Source organism: Bidens hawaiensis, unplaced genomic scaffold (assembly GCF_021521415.1).
Source record: "Bidens hawaiensis isolate Kalapana, Puna unplaced genomic scaffold, B.hawaiensis_p1.1 tig00006607_1, whole genome shotgun sequence".
Taxonomy (NCBI): Eukaryota; Viridiplantae; Streptophyta; class Magnoliopsida; order Asterales; family Asteraceae; genus Bidens; species Bidens hawaiensis.
In genome coordinates this window covers 606161-630332 of record NW_027491446.1, presented here as the reverse complement: position 1 = coordinate 630332, position 24172 = coordinate 606161, and the positions used below count along the sequence as shown (strand labels likewise).

Here is a 24172-nt window from a genome sequence, read left to right as displayed (position 1 = left end):
GGTTTCGAGAACGAAACCTCTTATAAGGTGGGTAGACTTGTAACAACCAGAAATTTCTAAGAATAATTTTTAATATATTATTTATTTATGGTGGAAAAATATACTTGAGTTAGTAGAGAATTAATAAAATAATAAGGATGGAAGGATAAGTAGGCTAATTAGATGGAATTATTTATGGACCAAAAAGTAAATACGGGTCTAAGGCCCATGGGCTTAAGGGAGTATAAATACCCCTTAAACCCTAACCCGTTACATTTTCATCCATCTCTACACTATAGCCTACACCATAAAAAACGCACACTTCTACAATTCCCATTTTTAGAAAACCACCCACAAAGACACAAAAATTCCTGGAGATCTAATAATCGGATCGGTCTCAAATTCAAACTGAGTGTTCATGGCATATTAATGAAGATTTCCACTGATCATATCTTCGATCAGAGGTTGGGAAGTCCGGTTTTTGTCAGAAAAACCGTAACAGGTAAAAATGGAGTTTTCCGGCAACCGTTTCAATTTTCAGGAGACTGTAGAGGCGAATTAGAGGTGGAAATGGGCGGAGTTGGTAGAGCTCGGCGATCCGGTCGTGTGGCCGCTTGAATAACTCAAATCGAAGTTCATTTGATATGGTTTTGGTCTTCTCGAGTGATTTCAGACATAAAACTCAAAGGTGCGTTTTTGTTAGAAAAGCTTACTTTTCGTGTACGGATTTGCATGCAACTTGGTAGGATGATAGATCGGGTCATGATTATTGATAAAGTAATGAAATTGATAGTAAACGGGTTAGTTGGTTCGTTTGGGTAAAGCGAGTAGTGTTCGGTTCGTGAAAAGGACGGGTAAACGAAGTCGGTTTTGCATGAAACTTGGTAGGATAGTAAATTGAGCCTTATTATACAAGAAAAATATAAACTTGAACGTAAAAGAGATGTTGGAATGAAACGGTTAATACGGATGACGTTTTGACCAATTTAAAGGACGAAAAAGAACTCGTTATGGCTCATAACCCGTTATATCGTGTAAACGGGCAAAACAAGTATAAAGGAGATGTTAGAAAGTAACCGAATAGAAAAGTTACCGAATAGAAAAGTGTTCTAATCAGATAGAAAAGTAATCGAATCGAATGGTCATTCGATTAGAATCTGCCATTCGAATAGAAAGTCTATTCGAATAAAACTGTCATTCGAATATAAAGTCCATTCGATTAGAAAAGTGAGAATTCGATTAGACTAATTCAGACTTAAATTTATATTGAAATCTAAAATTATGAAAAGGATAGAATTACTTAACTGATACTTGCAATTAATATACAGTTAGCCGTGCACAACTATAGAAAGGGATTACTATTATCTCCGAACGCAACCACATTCAGGTGAGTTTCTAGCCCCATTTCCTTATTATGTTTTCGGGGCTGTGTGCATACTCAATTTAATTAGTTAATACACGTACCCTAGGTGGTAAGTGGATTATATGTGAAAGTTGTGATGTTGTATGTATGATATATGAATTTTTATGAATAATATTGAAAGTAGAAAAAATTAAAGTAAACAAGTAAAGGAATATGAATACATGTATGGCTATGGTATGGTTGTATGCTTAATCGATGAATAAGGGAACCAGACCCTAATAATATCTGAGGCAAAATAGAACCGGGCCCTAATAATATTCGAGGCAAGTGGGAACCGGACCCTGATAATATTCGAGGCAAGAGGGAACCGGACCTTGATAATATTCGAGGCAAGATGGAACCGGACCCTGATAATATTCGAGGCAAGATGGAACCGGACCCTAATAATATTCGAGGCAAGAGGGAACCGGACCCTAATAATATTCGAGGCAAGAGGGAAACGAACCCTAATAATATTCGAGGCAAGAGGGAACCAGACCCTAATAATATCCGAGGCAAGAGGGAACCAGGCCCTAATAATACTCGAGGAAGTTGGGCGAAATGTTCTTTAAAACGTATAAGTATGTATGTAAAGTAAGATAAATTATGAAAGTATAAAATAGTGAAAGAAGGAAAGTATGAAAGAAATAAAGTATGAAAGTATTAAATAATGAAAAAAGGAAAGTATGAAAGTATAAAGTATGAATGCATGTATGCATGCATGTGTGTGTGTGTGTGTATGTATGTATGTATGTATGTATGTATGAAGTATGAGTAGGTTAAGAAATTAATACGTGTCTTCAGATACGTATAAGTATGTACGTGAATGTAATGTATGTTGCCTGATTAACTAGAACTCACTCTGCGTAGATGACTTTTATTATGCACGCAGGCAAATAGGATGATGGAGCTGGCTTGAGGAGGACACATGTCATGGACTGAGCTGACTGGCATCTAGTGAAGAAAAGCTTTGACGTTTTATGTTTAGATAATTTGAAAGTTTAAAGTTATGACTTTAATATTTTGTAATGAATGTTTGATGTTTTTATATTCCGTGAAAAGATTTAATTCACTCTAGTATTTAGAACTGTGTTTATGAGTAAATCCAATGACCAAGTAGGGCACCGGGACCGGGGCCTTACACAACAACAAACAAAGTAAAATGTCAACTAAAAACATCTTTCTAACTTATACCATGAAGCTAAAAAGATATATTAGTAAAAACTATATCATATATCGATATATGAAGTCATAAAGTCTAGTTTATTAAACAATCGTCGAAATAGATAGAAATGTGTTGTAATTTTTTATACTTGCAAAGAAGAAAACTAAAATCACCACAAAATCAAATTCAATGAATTTTTACTAAGAGAACAAAAGGTAAAAATACAATTCACAAATTTTTAAACAAATCCTAAATCTCTATATACATCATTGGAATGAAAGAGTGAATTTTATGATATGAATTATATAGAGATAGTCATCATATTATCATACGTTAATAATATAAGTTGGTTGACAAAAATTATTACACAGTTTTTATTTATAGATGATTTAGATAAACTTTGTAAGGATGTGATCAAATTAATTATGATGTCAGTTTTTGTCTAAATCTGAATATTAAATTTGAATATTAAAGTGTGTGAGTTTCAGTTTAATTTGAATATTCATATTTTGTCAAAATTGGTTACGAAATGATTTATATATGAAAAATGAATATGTCTTTTTAGTTAAAAAAATAGTATAACTTAAAAATAACTTGTGACGACACAAATTCATGCTGAACAAATTTGATACTCTTTTAAAATTAAAACAACTTTTTTCGAATTAATTACAAAATATTAAAAAAATAGTTAATTAGTCAACTTCAAAAAATTATGGAAAGGTTTTCTATTTTCGAAATATCATAATCGGGGTTTATTTTTTACATTAATTTTGACATTTCGGCATAATAAAAATGGTCAAACATAAGAAAATTGAAAGTTTATTGATATTGAAGACCATGGAAAGCTTTAAAAGTTCTTATTTAATTTGTAAAATTCCGTAATCGAGTTTAAATATGTTATGACTAAACCATACATTAAGCAATTATAGTGACTATTTAAAATTTGAAATTTAAATATAAATTCGAAATGATTTATTTCAAATTCCGTATTTAAGCAACAACTTCCTATATTTTTAGTATCATTAAAATTAAAAGTAATTTATAATGATAATTCTAATTTGAAATTTGAATATAAAATTGAAATTATTAATTTGGAGGTTTATCTTTAGACATTAATTTTAACATGTAGGCGTAATTAAAAATGGTCAAATATAAACAAATGGAAAGTTGGTTGACAATGAAGAATATGGAAAGCTTTAAAAGTTTTTTAGTAATTAGTCAAATTCCGTATTTAATCGGAAATAATTTTGTTATTATTATTAATTATTTATTAATTAAAAATATATTAAGCAACAAATATAATACTAATATTTTGGTCAAGTTACGAATACCTAACACATTGCATCTTTGAGTTTTGCATTCATATACCTTGCCACCTTCACCAACATTTTTCATGAGTTTACGGCTACAAGTGTTACACCCAATGTAATACCATTCTGTATCAGGACAGACGGTCATTATTGTACCAAGGAAAATGGTACTTTTAGGCTGGAAATAAGTAACAAAAAAAATAATGGTTATTCAATAAGCTGTAAAAGATAAATAGGATACAAAATAATGGTGCAAATATTGCAAATATTATAGAAATATGTTGTTTTCAAAAACTCATCATCAAGAGATGACAACAACTTGACTGGAATTGGTTTGGGAATGGTGACATCATTGGCGTTTAGCAAACCCAACAAATTACAAATTATAAATTTACAAATTTCAGCAAAACTAACATAATCTTAAATTGTAATCACAAAAATTTTGAACAAAAAACAATATTTACAAATTTTTATATACCTGTTTTTGTATTCTCTAATTTCAAATAAAAAGTCATTGATAGACAAACGACTCGCATTAGATCCAAAAGAATTCGACACATATACTCTTTCTACAAAAATTAAAGATTAATGAATGAAACATTAATTTGAAGATGCGACATTTAAACAAACGACTCCACCGAAAAATATCCTATTTATAAACAGTTGCTTGCATTCGATTCTCTTGTCATTAATGAAAGAAAATATTATAACAGTTAACCATGAATAATTAAAAAAATATAATTATTATTGACAAAGTAAAATATATAAAGATTAATAAATAGATACTTACATCTTGATCCATGAGAACTGATGTACACAAAATTATATATCTTGTATACATCAAATACACTCCAAACTATGGTATTTCTTGGGAATTTTAGTTAGAAATGATACTTAACTTGTTTAATTTGAATTTTCAGAGATAAACGAGCTAATAAAAGAGAAACGAGCAATTTTCTAAAAGAAATGGCGATGAAATGAACTTCCAGACGCTAAGCATGCCCCATGCCCAGGAAGACACAGCCCAATGCATAGTCAGGCACAACCATGCGATCATTCAGGCACAACCTAGTGTCTACCATAACAAAAAGAAAAGTACAATTTGTCATCTAGCAAGGTCAAGCACAGCCATGTACCCACTTTGGCACAACCCGATGCCTAACATGATGGAAGCAAAAAGTACTAATGTCGGCTAACAAGGGTTCACACAGCCCATGCTTGAATTGGCATAACCCCATGGTCAAATGTTTGCACATGCTTCAAGTATGAGAGATATTTTGTCTGAGATTTGGGGACCAGCATGGGCTGTGCCGAATTCGGTATACATCGTGCCTCCTACAGCAGCTTGCCTATAAATTGGCCTCTTGTGTTCTCTTCTAGACACACCGAAATATATACACAAAACTACTCCCTTATCACCATTATTCCGGAAAATTGAAGGCAAGAAGAAGCTCTTGAAGATCCATACAACATCAAGAAGGAGTTCTAAGCATTCACATAATCATCTAGCTTGGTTCTTGGGTTAGATTATCTAAAGTTAATTATGAATGATATGTTATTTTATTTTGATGTATATTTCATTATTATCATGAGCTAAACTCTTCATATCACCTTAACTTTTGATGAAACTTGATAACTTTTGATGGTTTGAAATAATATATGGTAACTTTATGTTGAAATAATGACTAATTCTTGGTTATCCTTTGATGAAATATTGTGTTTAAACAATTGAAATTAATATACAAGAATTATAAATGGTATATCTTGTTATGTAGGAAGACTCTTGACTTTATCATTTATTTATAAATCTTGTTCTTGCAACTTTATAACTTTTAATCTAGAAATAGTTAAAATAATTTTTGCTTATTAACATGAAAATTGGTTAAACACATATCCTTATATTTAGATTTGTCCGAATCAATGTTTTGTATTTTGTGTTGAATAAAATAAAACATGAATATGTGGAAAAGATCAATATGGAAACATGGTGAGTTGAATGTTTAGGTGGGTAGCCTAGTTGATTGTCATGTGGACAATTGTAATGCTTTAATAGCATAGATGACACTTGACAAACTCAACAATATTTGTTTTAATTTTATGTGTGATTTGACAAACTCAACTCACATATAGGTGGAAATTTAATTGACAAATGGTCAATTTTTGTAAATTTACCAATGGTTATATTATTTGACAAACTTTATAAATTAACCATTCTCCGGCACTCCAATTCACTCCAAATCATAGTCACAAAATAAATCATCTTTCTCATTTTAGCCATGGATAAACAAACAATTGTAGGTGCTTCAAGCGAATAATCCCAAGGGGGCGGTTCGACCACACTAAGTGGCGGTTCGAACACACAAGGAGGGAGATTCAAAAATTCCCGAGAGGTCGGTTCGAACAAACTTGACGCGCACACGTCAAGGAAGCAGCGATTTAAGCGTTGGTGGATGCTAAAAAACAAGTAGAGGATTCTAGAGCGTTGATTGCGGAACGTAAGAGTGTCGCCAAAAGGATGTATGATAGAGAGTTTAAGACGTATATGGGGCCACACGATCATTTAGAGCATGACGTGAAGAAAAGCGCAATAGCCCGCTAACGAGAAATTGCAGAAAAATATAATTAGTTTAATTTTTCATATTTAATTTTTTTGTTTGAATTGTCGTATTTTATTTTTTCCGGTTTTCAATTATATAGTATTTTTAATTTTAATGAAATTTTAATTTTAATACATTTAATTGTTTAATTTATTCTAAATAAAAAAAACAAAAAAAATATTAGGGTACATATTGGCATGTGATACCGGTGATTTTATGGTTTGTGGATACTTGAATGTAGAAATGAATTGTCATTGCAAGATTGATAGGTAACCATGAGTGCCCTTTCCCCGTTATAGGTTTATAGAAATATTAATGTCCTTATAAGACCCCACAATGCGAGGTGATGGTGTGGGGGCTTTACCCTGCCCCTAACGCCACTATAATGTGAGAACGGTTCGGTTGATTAGGTTTTTAGGTGAAATCGAAACCAAAAAGTCGGTTTTTTCAAATATACAAACCGATCGGTTTTGGTTTTTCGGTTCGTTTTTTTTGTGTGTGTGTGTGAGTGTAGACATTGCAAAAAAAATTTCAAAATAATGAAAACGCATACTAGATTCAAAACACAAAATTAGACATTTGTTACGTGGAACTAAACGAATACAAACTTGAAAGAGTACTAGAGTTTAAATTCAACAAAGTTATTAATAAAAAAACACTAAAAGTTTAGTTCCAATCTTCATTCTTCATCTTCAAAGTTACTCACAATCTTCATCACCATCAACGGTATATTCTTTTGGTGTTTTGTATCCGGTCACAACATCTAAAAACAACACATACTTGTATTAATATTTAAGTAAAAACTAAAATATCAAAACACATCATAAGTAAACATTATTACCAATTTCTATGTTCTCCAACTTTTCAATCAAAGTCTCTAATTGTTGACCATACACATTTGAATCGTGCAAATCCGTTGAATACCATAACCAATCTTGAGTACAAATCAATGCCTCAATCTTGAGTACAAATAAAAGAGCTCATATACTTATCAATGACCCTACCACCGGTAATAAAAACCGATGCAAGGGTTGACATTGGAATTCCCAAAACATGCTTAACAATTTGAGATAGAATAGGGAATTTATCTTCCACCACCCTAAAACATCAAATTCTTCCTCTCTTTTTTCGGTCCCACGACGCAAATATATTTCTACCTCATTATGATCAACAACCCCTTGTTCACCTTGTTCTTTTAAATACTTTAAATAAATTCTTTCCAAATCATCATCTTCATTATCATCAACCAAACTAGTTGTGGAAGAAGATGTATTCTTTCGCTCTTTGTTTTCTCAATTTTTGACTTATAATGACGATACAACTCCATTAATGTTTCCTTCACTTTATCTTTGACTTCTTCAATTCTTAAAGAACCTTTACCATACATCAAACTTAAAAAAAAACCGAGATGTTTCATCTTATTTCGAGGATCTAAAACCGGTGCAGCATATAACAAGACATTCATATTGTTCAAGTTATCCCAATACTTGTCAAATTTTGTTTTCATAGACAAACCCATTTCCCTCTCATTCTTTTCAGCACGTAAAGACATTTTTGTTATACTTGATTGCATTTTGCAAATCTCAACAAATTAGTAACAAATTTGCGGTCACATACTTAGACCCCGAAATCTTCTTTGTCACATTAAAAAAACCCTTCAAAAACTCTATAAATAGCTTATTAAAACAAATCATTAAAATAAATCACTTTTAAACTCAAAATATATAAATACATTATTAAAAAATAATAACAAAATTAAAAAAGAATACTACCTCGCATTCTCCAAATTATTTTCATCGGGTGCTCCCAAAATTTTATCACTTTTTTTTTTCGTTTTTATAGTCGTTTCTCCATCCGCAACTTCACTATCAAAATACAATCTATAATTGAAATCCACCTCTTCAAGTCTATTAACAAAATAAGACATAACATATTAAACAAACAATAGTATAATATAATTATGAACAATAATAAGAAGTACCTATCAAACGCCCTTGAAAACTTGTGTGCCGTTTCCAACATTAAGAATGTTGAATTCCATTGAGACATGTTTTCCTTTTGTATCAGTCTTTTCTTTCTCAACACAATTTTTGAAGTTTTGAAACCTAGAAGGAGATGATCTTATATATCTTACCGCATTTCTAACCCGAGCTATGGAAGCAACTTCTTCTTCTAAACCATCCTTTACTACAAGATTTATAATATGAGCGTTACATCTCATATGCAAATACTTGCAATCTAGCATCGAATGTGGACCGTTAAGCAATTTTTTCAAATACCTAATTTCTCCATCATTTGATGAAACATTGTCAACGGTCACCGTAAATATTATATCTAACCCCTACTCTTGTAAACGACACACTAACTTTCCAATGGTCTCACCCTTGTGATTTGAATTTTGGCAAAAGTTAGAGAATTCTCTTCCTTAAAACCCAATTTTCATCTATTCAATGTGTGGTAAGACACATATAATTAAAATTTTGAACGGATGTCCATGTGCCGGTGGTAAGAGATACAGTTAGTTCTTTTAAAAGACATTTTAGCTTCTTCGTATGTTGTTAAACCCTCCCTAGCAACCGTCCATCTAGAATGAAACTAAAACATTGGATTCAACTCCCACACAAATTCCCTAAGCCCTTGATTGTCAACCATACTAAATGGAAGGTTATCTATTATGATCATCCAAACAAAAGACTTTCTACATCGATCTAGATTAAAAGTGTGAGTAGTCAAACTACCCTTCACTTCCCCCGAATTTTTAGACTTAAAACGTAATGTAGCCTCAAATGATTCCACGTACCACTCGTACCATTTAATTTTGAACCCGACTTAATAAATTTCTTACAATAATGACATTTGGAATAACTGATTTCCTTATTTTGTGTAAAGTGTATCCACAAACGACTTTTAGCATCCCCCCCCCCTTATTTCTCCACGGTTTGTTCACTATCAACCGGTTCGTTCAAGCTTTCTTCATCAATATCAATAACCGGTGCATCCTTTTTATTCATGTTTTGAGTCTCACTACACGAAGCTTCCATCTATTTTTACACAAAATAAATATTAACAATTTCTCACATACACAAATGAAAAGGGAACCTATATGACAGCCAATAAAACTGAACAACAATTTTTCCTAAACCAAAAGCTAACAAATCTAGAAATTAACAATCAAAATAAAACATACAAATCTGGAAATTAGTGTAAACATACAAAACCATAACATATAATGGCCATTAGCATCATCAATGAACCTCAACATATTGACTAAACCCAATGAACACTACATGTTTGGCTAACCTGAAACTGACGGTTTGGTGCGTGCGAAGGGCGTGGATGGTGGTGGTTGAGTGGTTTGAGGTGCGTGGCTGTTAGTGGTGGCTCCCTTATGTATATTGTATTATTGTTAGGTTGAAAGTTATTAAGTCAAATAATATTATATGTTAAATTGGCCACACTTGGTATATGTTAAAAAAAATACTTGTGGACCATAAAGTTGGGCTAAACAAATTAATTATTCTAGTGGGTTCTGAAACAATACGGTTCTGTTCGGTTAATATGTCGATTCGGTTAGGTTTTTTCGGTATTTTAGAAATGGGTAACCGAACCGAAACCGAAATTTTGGTTTTTCAAAAAGATAAAGAAAAAACCGTCGGTTATTATCTCGGTTTGGTTTTTTCGGTTAATTCGGTGTCGGTTAGGTTTTTTCGATTATCTGCTCACCCTTACTCTTAACACCGCTAACTTTATGCATATTAAACTTAGTATACTTTTGAAACTTATATAACAATTGATTGTTCATTGGGTTCGTATAATCCAACTTGATTGTTCATTGACAACTTGATCGCAACCTTGTTGACCCTAACATGGGTAACCCGGACTCGAATTTGTGACCTGATTATCTAAACAGGTTAAATGGGTTGGTTATCTTTTTTGTTTTTTTAAAGAAGATATCATTTGGGCGTTCGGTTTTGCTATTCACACCATGTTTGCTCTGCTCCACTTAAAACCGATACCTGATAAATGCTGTAGTTGCTAGGTAAAAACCAAGCATGCAGCATTGCTGGCGTGGTGCTGGTACTGGCCTTATGGTGGTATAGGATTAAAGCTAATATCTGCTTAAACAATAACAAATTATATCTTTGTTTTCAAATTTTCATTTAAACTTTTAATCTATTTGTTCACTTTGAAAAATCAGTAATTATTTTTATTGGTTTATACGGTGGCACTTCCTTGCAAGGACAACCTTTTGGTATTTAACAGATATATGCAGCAGTTAGTTATGGAAAATATCATCAATAAGATAATCGGTAGCGGACTTATGGACACTATATACACTAATATCATCAATAGGAGAAATGTATTGTGATATTTGAGTTAAAGTTTCTTGACTTATGTCGAAAATAGGTGGAATTGAAGAGTTGGAGGCGGAAGCTAAGTTAAGGAAGGCGGATGCGGGCAAGCTGGCTGACACATTGTTCTCTAATAAGGAGACCATTAAAGCGTTATCTACTGAGTGTGCCGCTGCCGCTGCTGACCGCGACTGGCTTCTGAAGCACGACATCTGCAAGGTATGTTGTAAATATATTTATATTTGTACGTTGCGTTTTGTTGACGCCTTTATTATGTAGGTTGCCCAACGCATCATCACTGATGACGACTTAACGCGTTGTGTTGGAGCCCTTGTTACTGCTTCCCGACAACTTGGACATAAGATCGGCTTTCAGGATGCAGTGACGCATCTGCGTGATAATCTTCCTCCTGAAGCTTACGTTCTTCAAGCTATTGACGTGGAAGCGGAGTATGCCGCCACCGAGGTAGAGTATGATGCTCTTACTTTTCCCATTCATTCGGCAGTTGCTAGGTATGATAAGGAAGAAAATGGCGTGCAGCTGTTGAGGAAACTGCTGGAGCCTTCGTTGGCTGGTCCGTATGTCGTACCACGGAGATAGCGCGGCTGCTGTTGACAAGTCCGGAAACAGCGTCAACGATGTTGACTAGGGTAGCTTTGTTGTATAGTTGTAACTTTCTTTTTTTTTTGTTCTGCGGGTGTTGGTACCCATTTGTAATTATTTGTATATAAATGCAATGAAATTTTTGTTTTGTGAAAATACGGAGCATCGTTTCCATTTAAACTTGTTTGACCCTTGGCCTGTGTTTACAACTTTGGAATCGATTACATATAACACCTTCGCAGTCGCGCTGCATTCCATGTTCTAGGAACTGGTGAGCCATCGAGTTGCATCAGGCTATAGGCACATTTTCCTAATACTTCCTTAATTTGATAAGGGCCTTCCCAGGAAGGCGCTAACTTGCCTTGCGCATGCGCTCTTGATGCCTCGTTGCTGTGAAGGACGTAATCTCTAGCATTGAACTCGCAAACTTTGAATTTTGCATCGTAGTATTTCTGCAGTTGGCGTTTGTAATTTTGCTCTCTAATTGCTGCCAACTCTCGACGCTCCTCCAGGAGCATTAGGTCTAGGCGCCTCTCCGCCTCATTGTCTTTTTGCACTGTTACCCTTGGTGATGGAATGCCAATTTCGGCGGGAATCATTACCTCAGTATCATACGTTAGGCTGAACGGCGTTTCTGCGTTGCTTGTGTTTCTTTGGGTTCGTATGGCCCATAGGACGTGGGGTAATTGATCAACCCATCCTGACTTGTGATTTGCCAACCTTTTCTTGATTCCGCCTACAATAGTTCTGTTGGCGCGTTCTACTTCGCCATTTCCTTGTGGGTGAGCGACGGAAGTAAACGTTTGTGTAATATTGAGCTCTTTTAGCCTTCGTTGGATGTGTTGATACGCAAATTGTGTTCTGTTATCGCTTACCAGATTCATTAGTAGTCCGAAACGACAGATGATGAACTCCCATATGAACTTTTTAACGCTGGCTGCGTTGATTGTTGCTACCGGCTTTGCTTCGACCCATTTTGTGAAGTAATCGATTGCCACAAGGAGAAACTTCACCCGCCCTGGCGCCTCTGGAAATGGTCCCGTTATGTCAATTGCCCATTTCTGGAATGGCCAAGAGGTTGTTACAGGGATCATGGCGTTTTTCGGGCGCAGGGTATTTGGTGCATGACGTTGACATGCATTGCATTTCCTTTGTTCTTTTTCGGCATCTACATGCATACCCGGCCAGTAGTATCCCATATTCATTATTTTGGCGACCACCATTCTTGAACCCGCATGTACACCACATATTCCTTCGTGAATTTCTCTCAACAGATCATTTGCGTCTTGCGGATCTACGCATCTAAGAAGTGGTCCTAAGTATGATCGCCTGTACAGGATGCCATCTTGGATTGTGTAGTTCAGGGCTTTGTGGCGGAACTTTCGAGCTTCCGCTTTCTTTTCTGGAAAAATACCCCTCTCGAGGTAGTGGATGATTGGTGTCATCCAACTTGTTTTAGCCGTTGAACACACAAAAACTTCTTTGTTCATTATTGAAGGTGTTTTCAGGACTTCTATGCGGACGTCTTTTGCAAGATGTTCGAACCCAACCGACGCAAATTTGCTTAAGGCATCCGCCCGTTTGTTCTCGCTTCGTTTGATGTGCTTTACCTTACATGTAGTGAAGGTCGTCATTAGCATTTTGGCTTGTGCTAAGTACGACGCCATCTTGTCGTCTTTTGCATCGTAGGATCCTTCAATCTGGTTTACCACCAGCATTGAATCTACGTTCGCTTCTAGGTGTTGGGCTCCTAATTTTTTTCGCGATTCTTAACCCTACCAACAACGCCTCGTACTCCGCCTCATTGTTTGTTCTTTTGAATTCTAGGCGAATCGCGTACGTGAAGTGTTGTCCTTTCGGGTTGGTTATTCTTAGGCCCGCGCCTGCACCTTCATCATTAGAAGCTCCGTCTATGAACAATTTCCAGACTTCGTCTTTTCTTTGATCAACAGGGGGTTTGATCTCTCTTTTGCACTCTTCCTCTTTTTCTTGAGGAATTTCCGCGATGAAATCAGCCAAAACCTGGCCTTTGATTGCTGACCTTTGTTTATATTCAATGGCATGTTCTCCCAATTCTATCGCCCATTTTGCAAGCCTCCGAGACAATTCTGGCTTGCTCAGTACATTTTGTAAGCGAAGGGTGGTGAGAACATGTATTGGATGGCCTTGAAAGTACCTTCTCAAACGTCGCGCCGTCTGAACCATGGATAAGACCAGCTTTTCCAAGGTGGAGTATCTTGTTTCCGCATCTGCAAGGGTGTGGCTTATGTAATAAATGGGCGTTTGAATGCCATTTCTTTCCACCATCAAGATTGCGCTTACTGTTCTTTCTGATGTTGCTAAGTATACTATCAACATGTATTGGATGGCCTTGAAAGTACCTTCTCAAACGCCGCGCCGTCTGAACCAGGGATAAGACCAGCTTTTCCAAGGTGGAGTATCTTGTTTCCGCACCTGCAAGGGTGCGGCTTATGTAATAAATGGGCGTTTGAATGCCATTTCTTTCCACCATCAAGACTGTGCTGACTGTTCTTTCTGATGCTGCTAAGTATACTATCAACGGTTCTCCAGATTTAGGGGTTGTTAGCGTTAGTAGTTCTGCTAAGCGCGACTTGATTTCTTGGAACGCTGTTTCTGCTTCTTCCGTCCATCGGGACTGAGATTTCTTGAGGCAGTTTCTCAAGGTTGAGACGAATGGAAAAGATCTTTCAGCATGACTAGACAAAAATCTGTTAAGCGCAACTAATCGGCCATTGAGTGTTTGTACTTGCTTGACAGATTTTGGTGAAGGCATTTTTCACACGGCTTCTAGTTTTTCTGGGTTGGCTTTGAAGCCACCATTCGTCACGATCACTCCCAGGAATTTCCCTTCTTCCATGCCGAAGGAACATTCTCCTGGGTTGAGCTTCATGCTAATCGACCTTAAAGTTTTGAAGGTCTCCTCAATATCCTTCAACATGGTTGCTTCTGTCTTGCTTTTTATGACCAGATCATCCATGTAGACTTCCAAATTTCTTCCGATAGGGCCTTGAATTCTTTGTCCACCAATCGCTGGTAGGTAGATCTGGCGTTCTTGAGGCCAAATGGCATCATCTTATAACAATACATTCCGCTGTTTGTTCGGAACGCCGTCTTGTCTTGGTTTTTTACCGCCATGTGGATTTGGTGGTACCCTTTGTATGCGTCTAAAAAACATTTGAACTGAAAGGGTACCAGTGCGTCTACTTTAAGATTGATTTTCGGCAGAGGGTAACAGTCTTTTGGGCATGCTTTGTTGAGATCTTTAAAGTCAATGCACATGCGCCCTTGATCGTTTGCTTTGGGTACCATTACTGGGTTGGCTACCCATGTTTGGTATTGGATTTCACGGATTATGCCCGCATCTACCAACTGTTGGACTTGTTCATCGCAGGCTTTCGCTTGATCTGGCCCCATTCTCCTCCTTTTCTGCACTACTGGAACAGAGGCTGAATTAACTTTTAATTCATGTTCCGCCTTGTTTTGCGGGACCCCTGTCATGTCCGCCGGAGTCCAAGCGAAGACATCAATGCTTTTGATTAACAATCTCTTGAGTGCCGCCCGTGCTTCTTCAGAGATGGTCAGTCCAATGGTTATGCTTTGCTCGGGGAACTCTTTATTGAGCACCCATTTTTCCACCTCTCAACTTTTGTTGGTCTTTAGCATCATTTGTGGAGGTGTCTTCCTTTCCGCCATATTGCATTCTTTGTTGGCGTAGATCATTGCTATCCCCGTTGGAGTTGGTACTCCTAATATTCCGTGGGCTGTTGAGGGATTAGCGTTGAAATCGCCAATTGCTTTTCTTCCCAAAATTATGTCATAATGTGAGTGGGGTGTTTCCATCACTAGGAAGTCTACGTCTTCCGTTCGTGAATGAACTCCGTCACTCAGTTCAACCTTGAATATCAGCTGTCCTAGCGGGTATTCGATACTTTGATTGAAGCCTGCGATTGGAGCGTTGACTGGCGTTAACTGCAGTCTATCTTTATCTTCCAGTAGGTCAAAACATTGGCGGTACATGATGTTGGACGTTGCCCCTGCTTCGATGGAAAAACGCGGTGTTCAGTAGTCGAATACAGCTGTGATTACTAGAGGTGCTTTCTTGTTCGCCCCTCCTTTCACTCTTGGGAAGATGACTTGTTGGCGTGAAGGACTTTTATTTTCTTTTATGGCCTTCCGCCATCTCTTGGAGGTGGGCGCCTGTATTTTCCTTTGATACTTTTTACGAGGTGATCCAGCTTTCCGTTTTTGACATATTCTTCAATGGCGTTTTTTAGATTGGAGCATTGATTTGTTGTGTGACCATGTTGTTCATGGTAGTCACAATAACTTTTCATGTCCGTGTTCGGACCTTGCTTGATTGGCGCCGGTTTCTTTAATTGGATCCCTTCTGTATACATGATGTGCGTTGCGCTTTTTGTCAGCAGAGTCCATCTGGATGCGTTCGTCTGACCTTTCTGTTTAGCTTTGAAAGGTTCATATGCCGCGGGCTCCTTTTCATTATTTAATCTTGACCATACGGAGGACATTCTTTTGCCCAGGAGGGCTCTGTTAATATCATTTATGGCGTCATCCTTTGCCAGTTCTTTCCCAGAATTTTCTCCATTCGCGCGTACCTTTTGGCCGCAGTCATAACATCATCCCATCGCTGTGGCATGCCATCTCTGCCCGTAAGGTTCCGAATGAGGTCGTCACACTTTACTTTTTGGCGAAAGGCTGCCCGCAGCAAATCTTCACTCACGCCGCCCATGTTCAAACCTTCTTGGTTAATTCTGGTAATGAAATTTTCCAACGTTTCATTATCTTTCCTGGCGACATTCAGAATGTCTGATGTGACTTTTTACCCGCCTTACTATTTTGTTGAGCAAGCGATGACTTGTTGGTCGGTGTCTTTGTACGAATTGGCGTTGAATGTTCTTCGTATTCTTCTTCTTCGTCGTTGCTACTAGAGTCTGTGTCGAACAGCGCTCTAGGTTGCACAACGGACACCATTTTTTCTTGGACCTTGTCCTTTAATTTTTGTTGTTATGCTTCTAACCATGCCATGATGTCTGGCGGCATGGTTGTCTTGGGACGTGTGTTGGTTTTTTCTTTGTCTGTGATGGTAGGGTGAATGGTGGACGTATTAACGAAACCTTCTCCGGTACCGGTGATGTTCAGAGGTTTTGCGTTTCCTTCTTGGTTGGCCTTTGGGTTCTGGCCAACCTCTTTTGGTGTGGTCTTGCCACTCATCTGAGTCAAGAACGGAATGATTGTTTAGTAACTGTTCTAGCTATATTCACGGATGACGCCAATGAAGAAACACAAATCCACCCCTCATGGTCTAACACGTTAGTCCGAGGGGTTCAGATAGGTATTCCCTACGATGGGTTATAAAACCTTCATGACGCAGATGAGTGTATCCTGCAAAACAGAACACCGTGAGCTCGTTACGAGGAATGGGGGGATTCTCTCGTAACCACCCTCCGGCGTGAGAATCAATATTTGGTAGTATGGAATATATTTAATGAATATGAGAGAATGTATATATCTCACCATTTGGAGATCAACTGGTATTTATAGCCGGAGGAGAGAGAGAAAGGGTGGTCAACCACGTTGTCATGTCCTTCCACCAATAATATTCTCCATTCATGTGATTGTGGAGGTTGGTGGAAGTTGGTGAGCGTCATAGCCTTTTGACAAGGACATTTCATACTGTTTGTACAATCCCTCGTGTGTTGTTCTGTCCCTATTGGTTGGGTGCTTATTCCCATGTAGATTGTACATTTTTGACCCATGCTTGTGAAACCTTTGTGGTACCATTCCCTAGGCGTCAGGGGATATGTATTATTTTAAGGAACCACCTTAGCGCCATGTGTTATCCCTGGCGCATGGCAGTTACTCTCACCCTTTGTTCCGCCCGGCGCTTTGGTTGCCCTTGGTTTGGGTATTATACTTGTTAAATGGTGGGCTTAATACCCTACCTCTATAGTAGAATTATTAGATAATCAGTTCTCTTACATGTTAGATCATAATTCTAAGCAGAATCAAAATTTGTTTATTCAAGCACGTCAAAAATGAAAAGTAATTGATGTGACTTCTAGTTGACCGGTTAAAATAATATGGTCATTAGTTCCAATACTCAAATCTTGGTTTGACGTTAAAAGCGGTAATATATCACCAAAGGATTGTTAAACTAGCATATAATGAGTATCATGTTGCAAAATGTTGGCCACACAGTATCACACGGGTTCCTGCTAGTATATAAGTTGCGCTTTGCATTTAGTACATAATCTGATTCTCATATTGCAAGTCGTCTTCGGATCCCATTGTATCATGCGGTAGGGGTGAGCCGAAAACCGAAAAAACCGAACCGAAACCGAATTAACCAAAAAAAACAAACAGAAAAAACCGAACCGAAACATTAACCGACAATTTTTTTTTTAAAAAAAAAACCAAAATTTTGGTTTTGGTTCGGTTACCCAATTCTGAAGTACCAAAAAAACCGAACCGAACCGACATATTAACCGAACTGAACCGTATTGCTTCAGGACCCACTAGAATATTTAATTTGTTTAGCCCAACTTTGTGGTCCAAAAATCTTTGTTTAACATATTCCAAGTATGACCCATTTAACATATTATATTATTTGACTTAATAACTTTTAACCTAACAATAATACAATATACATAAGGGAGCCACCACCACCAGCCGTCACCCTCCCTCACCCTCTCAGCCATCACCACCAGCCGGTAGCCACCACCACCAACCACACACCTCAAACCACTCAACCACCACCACCAGCCACACCTTTCGGCCTTCGCCACGCACCAGCACACACCGAACCGTCAGTTCCAGGTTAGCCAAACATGTAGTGTTCATTGAGTTTAGTCAATCTATTGAGGCTCATTGATGACGTTAATGGCCATTAAATGTTATGGTTTTGTATGTTTACACTAATTTCCAAATTTGTATGCTTTATTTTGATTGTTAATTTCCAGATTTGTTAGCTTTTGGTTTAGGAAAAATTTGTTGTTCAGTTTATTGGCTGTCATATAGGTTTCCTTTTCATTTGTATATGTGAGTAATTTTTAATAGTTATTTTGTGTAAAAATATATGGAAACTTCGTGTAGTGAGACTCCAAATATGAATAAAAAGGATGCATCGGTTATTGATGTTGATGAAGAAAACTTGAACAAACCGTGGAGCGAAGGGGGGGGGGGGGGTGATGCTAAAAGGTCGTTTGTGTGGATACACTTTACACAAAATAAGGAAATCGGTTATTCCAAATGTCATTATTGTAAAAAGTTTATTAAGTCGGGTTCAAAATTAAATGGTACGAGTGGTACGTGGAATCATTTGAGGCTACATTACGTTTTAAGCCTAAAAATTCGGGGGAAGTGAAGGGTAGTTTGACTGCTCACACTTTTAATCAAGATCGATGTAGAAAGTCTTTTGTTCGGATGATCATAATAGATAACCATCCATTTAGTGTGGTTGACAATCAAGGGCTTAGAGAATTTGTGTGGGAGTTGAATCCAATGTTTGGTTTCCTTCTAGATGGACGGTCGCTAGGGAGGGTTTGACAACATACGAAGAAGCTAAAATGTCTTTTAAAAGAAAAAACCGTATCTCTTACCACCGACACATGGACATCCATTCAAAATTTTGATTATATGTGCCTTACCGCACATTGGATAGATGAAAATTGGGTTTTGAGGAAGAGAATTCTCAACTTTTGCCAAATTTCAAATCACAAGGGTGAGACCATTGGAAAGTTATTTTATCGTTGTTTACAAGAGTGAGGGATTGATAGAATATTTACGGTGACCATTGATAATGCTTCATCAAATGATGGAGCAATTAGGCATTTGAAAAAAAATGCTTAAGGGTCCCCATTCGGTGCTAGATTGCAAGTATTTGCATATGAGATGTAACGCTCATATTATAAATCATGTAGTAAAGAATGATTTAGAAGAACAAGTTGCTTCCATAGCTCGGGTTCGAAATGCGGTAAGATATATAAGATCACTCCTTCTAGGCTTCAAAACATGAAAGATTGTGTTGAGAAAGAAAAGATTGATACAAAAGGAAACCATGTCTCGATGTAGATACTCTATGGAATTCAACCTTCTTAATGTTGGAAATGGCACACAAGTTTTCAAGGGCGTTTGATAGGCACTTATTTTGTTAATAGACTTGAGGTAGATTTCAATTATAGATTATATTTTGATAGTGAAGTTGCTGATGGAGAAACGACTACAAAAAACGAAAAAAAAGTGATAAAGTTTTGGGAGCGCCCGATGAAAATGATTGGGAGAATGCGAGGTAATATTCTTTTTTAATTTTGTTTTTAGTTTTAATAATGTTATTATATATTTTGAGTTTAAAAGTGATTTATTTTAATTGGCAATTTATAGAGTTTTTGAAGGGTTTTTTTTTAATGTGACAAAGAAGATTTCGGGGTCTAAGTATGTGATCGCAAATTTGTTATTTGTTGAGCTTTGCAAAATGCATTCAAGTATAACAAAAATGTCTTTACGTGCCGAAAAGAATGAGAGGGAAATGGGTTTGTCTATGAAAACAAAATTTGACAAGTATTGGGATAACTTGGACAATATGAATGTCTTGTTATATGTTGCACCGGTTTTAGATCCTCGAAATAAGATGAAACATTTCGGTTTTTTCTTTAAGTTTGATGTATGGTAAAGGTTATTTAAGAATTGAAGGAAACATTAATGGAGTTGTATCGTCATTATAAGTCAAGAATTGAGAAAACAAAAGAGCGAAAGAATACATCATCTTCCACACCTAGTTTGGTTGATGATAATGAAGATGATGATGATGATTTGGAAAGAGCTTATTTAAAGTATTTAAAGGAACAAGGTGAACAAGGGGTTGTTGATGATAATGAGGTAGAATTTGATGTTTCAGGGTGGTGGAAGATAAATTTGGTTAAATTCCCTATTCTATCTCAAATTGCTAAGCATGTTTTGGGAATTCCAATGTCAACCATTGCATCGAAATCAGCTTTTAGTACCGGTGGCAGGGTCATTGATAAGTATAGGTGCTCTCTTACCCCTAAGACCGTCGAGGCCTTGATTTGACTCAATATTGGTTACGGTATTCACCAACGGATTTGCACGATTCAAATGTGTATGGTCAACAATTAGAGACTTTGATTGAAAAGTTGGAGAACATAGAAATTGGTAATAATGTTTATTTTTAATGTGTTTTTATATTTTAGTTTTTACTTAAATATTAATACAATTATATGTGTTGTTTTTAGATGTTATGACCGGAAACAAAACACCAAAAGGATCTATCGTTGATGGTGATGAAGATTATGGAGATTATGAAGATGATGAAGATTGGGAGTAACTTTGAAGAAGAAGAATGAAGATTGGAACTAAACTTTTAATGTTTTTTTATTAAGAACTATGTTGAATTTAAACTCGAATACTCTTTCAAGTTTGTATTCGTCTAGTTCCACATAACAAATGCCTATTTTTGTGTTTTGAATCTAATATGCATTTTCATTATTTTGAACTTTTTTTGCTATGTCTACAAAAAAAAAAACAAATATAACCGAATCGAAACCGAACCGAAAAACCGAAAACCGAAAGAAAAACCGATCGGTTTGTACATTTGAAAAAACGACTTTTCGGTTTCACCAAAAAACCGAACCAAACCGTACCGTGCGTCCGTGCACAGCCCTAGTTAAGAGGGTATTTTAATTAGTTTTTGGGTTATTCAGGTCGAATCAGTCAGGTTTTGGGGGTTCGAAACTTCAACCGAATAACGATTTAAATAAGGCTGGTTTAATTGATATTCAGTTATTTGATATTCGGGTATTCATATTATGAAATGGGCTGCTAAAAAACTATGGTTGCTAAAAAGTACATAGATTCAAAATATGTGTATATACATACATGTGTTACCAAATAGACGAAACACATTAAACACGCCTAAAAACAAAAAAACAAACTCACCTAGCAGTGCCACCTTGAAACTCGTTTGGTGCAAGCTTCTATGCCCTGGCCTTTTTCAGAAAGTTCCTTGATCTACATATAATCAACAAATAAGCAAGACTTTTTAAAAAAATTATAAATCTATAGAGTATGAAAAACTAACCTCATGCGCGATGAGATCACCAATATAGAGGGCGGCTTGAACCACCCTCGCCAAACCCTGACCACCACCAATCACCAACAGTTAAGCGGGTTCTGCTATATTGCAATATATCCATCAAACATCAATGGTGGTAAAAAGCGAGGCTTATATGCAGTTCAGCTATGATCCATGAGTTCAAATCTAAATGGGACTGATGGATTCAACTCGTTAAGCCGATCAGCCGCCCATTTCCCAAGCCTCTTATGTCTATAATGACGACACACATCAAAAACCCTTTTCAACATCGATGCAGTCGGGTCAAAATGCATATTCTTAACAAAATTCTCAAGTTCACCAACATACCCATATTTAGCATATAATTCAATCATCAACTCATAATGCTCCAAACGTGGTATAACACAATAATCTTTAACCATTGCATCAAAATACTCCCGACCCAATTCAACCCGACCCTCATAGACACAAGCCAACAAGACCCCTTGAAATGTGGTATAATCCGGTTTCAACCCTTCACTTTTTAACATCTCAAAAAGATCAATCGCCACATCACCCTTTGAGTTATGACAACATCCCAATATCATAGAGTTATAAAGAACCACATCATGCAAAGTGGTTTCTTTAAAAACGGTGTGCGCGTACACGATACACCGACATTTGGAGTAACAATCAACCAATGCTCCTTTCATGACAATGTCTATTTCATAACCATTTCTCACCAAAAACGCGTGAATTTGTTTACTTACATCAAGTGCAAAGATATTTGCACACGCGGCTAATATAGTCGCAAGTGTGTGCTTATGTGGCGGGGTCTCTTCTAGCATTTTTCTAATAACCATCATTACTTCTTCACTTCTTTTGTGACAAGCGTGACTCGTTAATATCGAATTCCAAGAAACAGCGTTTCGTTCGTGACTCATCTGATAAAACCATGCTCTACAACTTCTCAAGTCTCCACATTTTCCATACATGTTAAGAAGACCATTACCGACAGCTAATGTATCGTTAAAACGATGTCTGTATACATAACCATGAACTTGTTTTCCCAAATTAACATCTAAAAGCCCAGCACATATGGTCAAAGCCAACCCGATTGTAACATGGTCAATGCAGATATTTGCTTTGGAAGCAAGCTGGATAATTTCCAAACCGTCTGTGTATTTTTTATTATTCGTGTAACCGGCCAGCATGGCGTTATATGACACAATGTTTCTTTCAGGCATTTTTTCGAACAGTTCCCGTGCCTCTTTGGTTCTACCATTTGTTGCATACGCGGTCACAATTGAAGTCCAGTTGATCAAATCTTTTGCATTCGGTTGATTAAACACACTACGCGCACTTTGTAAATCACCACATTTTGCATACATATTAATCAGAGACCCTGAAACCACCAAAGTGTCCACAAGATTGATCTTAACGGCAAAACCATGAATTTGCATCCCCTCATTAAAAGCGGAAATCCTCGTACAAGCACAAAGGGTATTCGAAGCCGTAAAGGTTAACGGCATAACCGCATTCTGCTTAACCATTTCGAAAAACAAAGCTATCGCCTCCGCCTCTTCGCCCATATCATAGCACCTCTTAATAATCACATTCCAAGAGACCTCATTCGGGTCAGAAATCATATCAAACATCCTCCTAGCATCGTTCAAAAGCCCGCCTTTCCCGTACACGTCGACAATGGAGCTGGAAATAATCACATTACTAGAATAACCATACTTGATAACCACTCCATGCACACCCATTGCAAAACCAAGATCCAAAGCAGCAGCACTTGAGCATTTCAAGACAGAAGCAAAAGTAACCTCATTCCACAAAAACCCATCTCTCATCATCCCCAGAAACGCGGTAACCGCTTCCTTGGAAGACCCATTAAGCGCGTAGGCGGAGATCAAAGCGTTCCAAGAGCCGCCGTCTCTGTGGGGCATTTCGTCGAACAGCTCGCGTGCGTCATCCAAAGAGGCGCACTTGCCGTAGCACTCGATGGCCCGGTTGAGGAGGAAGAGCGGTGGGGTTGGGTTGAAGGTGATTAAGTGAGACTCGAGCTTGCGGGTTTCAACGATGGCGCGTTTGGCGGCACAGAGTTGGAACAAGGAGGCGTATAAGGAGGTGTGGAAGGGAAATGGGGAATCGAATAAGGTGGAGACAGCTTTGGAGAGGCTGTTGAGTTTAAGGTGAGTGTGGATTTTGGTGGTTACGCTTTTCACATTGGCTCCCATGGAAATGGAAAACTAAATCAAGAAGAAACACCCGAGTTTTTCTGCAGGTCCACCAATAACCCACCAGCGGATTCCAAATTTTGTTAATAGGGTGGCTATAAAATGGATCGGGTAAAAAATGGGTCGAGTCAAAGAGAATATGGACGACCAACCATTTTAAAGGCCCATAGTTGAATGAACTAATAGAGCAAATGAGAGGATAAACTGATATTATCGGGTCACTACTAGTAACAGAACAAGAAATTTCAATCAGAGAGTCACGGATTTTTTTCATATATGTTTCACGAACTTACGGACAGTAGTTGGTGACAATCAGAGATTCACAAATTGTCTTTTTAGAAAGTCATTTTTACATATAATAATAAAAAAAATTTGACAAACAAAAATATTTATCTAACAAAATAATATAATTGTTA

General features: G+C 37.0%; 1 protein-coding gene and 1 pseudogene across 1 annotated transcript; both read right to left on the bottom strand.

The window, feature by feature from the left end:
• Positions 1–13103: 13103 nt before the first annotated feature.
• On the bottom strand, positions 13104–13715 carry LOC143633044 (uncharacterized). Its single transcript, XM_077101417.1, has one exon. The coding sequence runs from the start codon at positions 13713–13715 to the stop codon at positions 13104–13106; it is 612 nt and encodes a 203-aa protein (XP_076957532.1).
• A 7492-nt stretch (positions 13716–21207) lies between these two features.
• LOC143633057 (pentatricopeptide repeat-containing protein At3g26540 pseudogene) lies at positions 21208–23778 on the bottom strand (annotated as a pseudogene).
• Between the last annotated feature and the right edge of the window lie 394 nt (positions 23779–24172).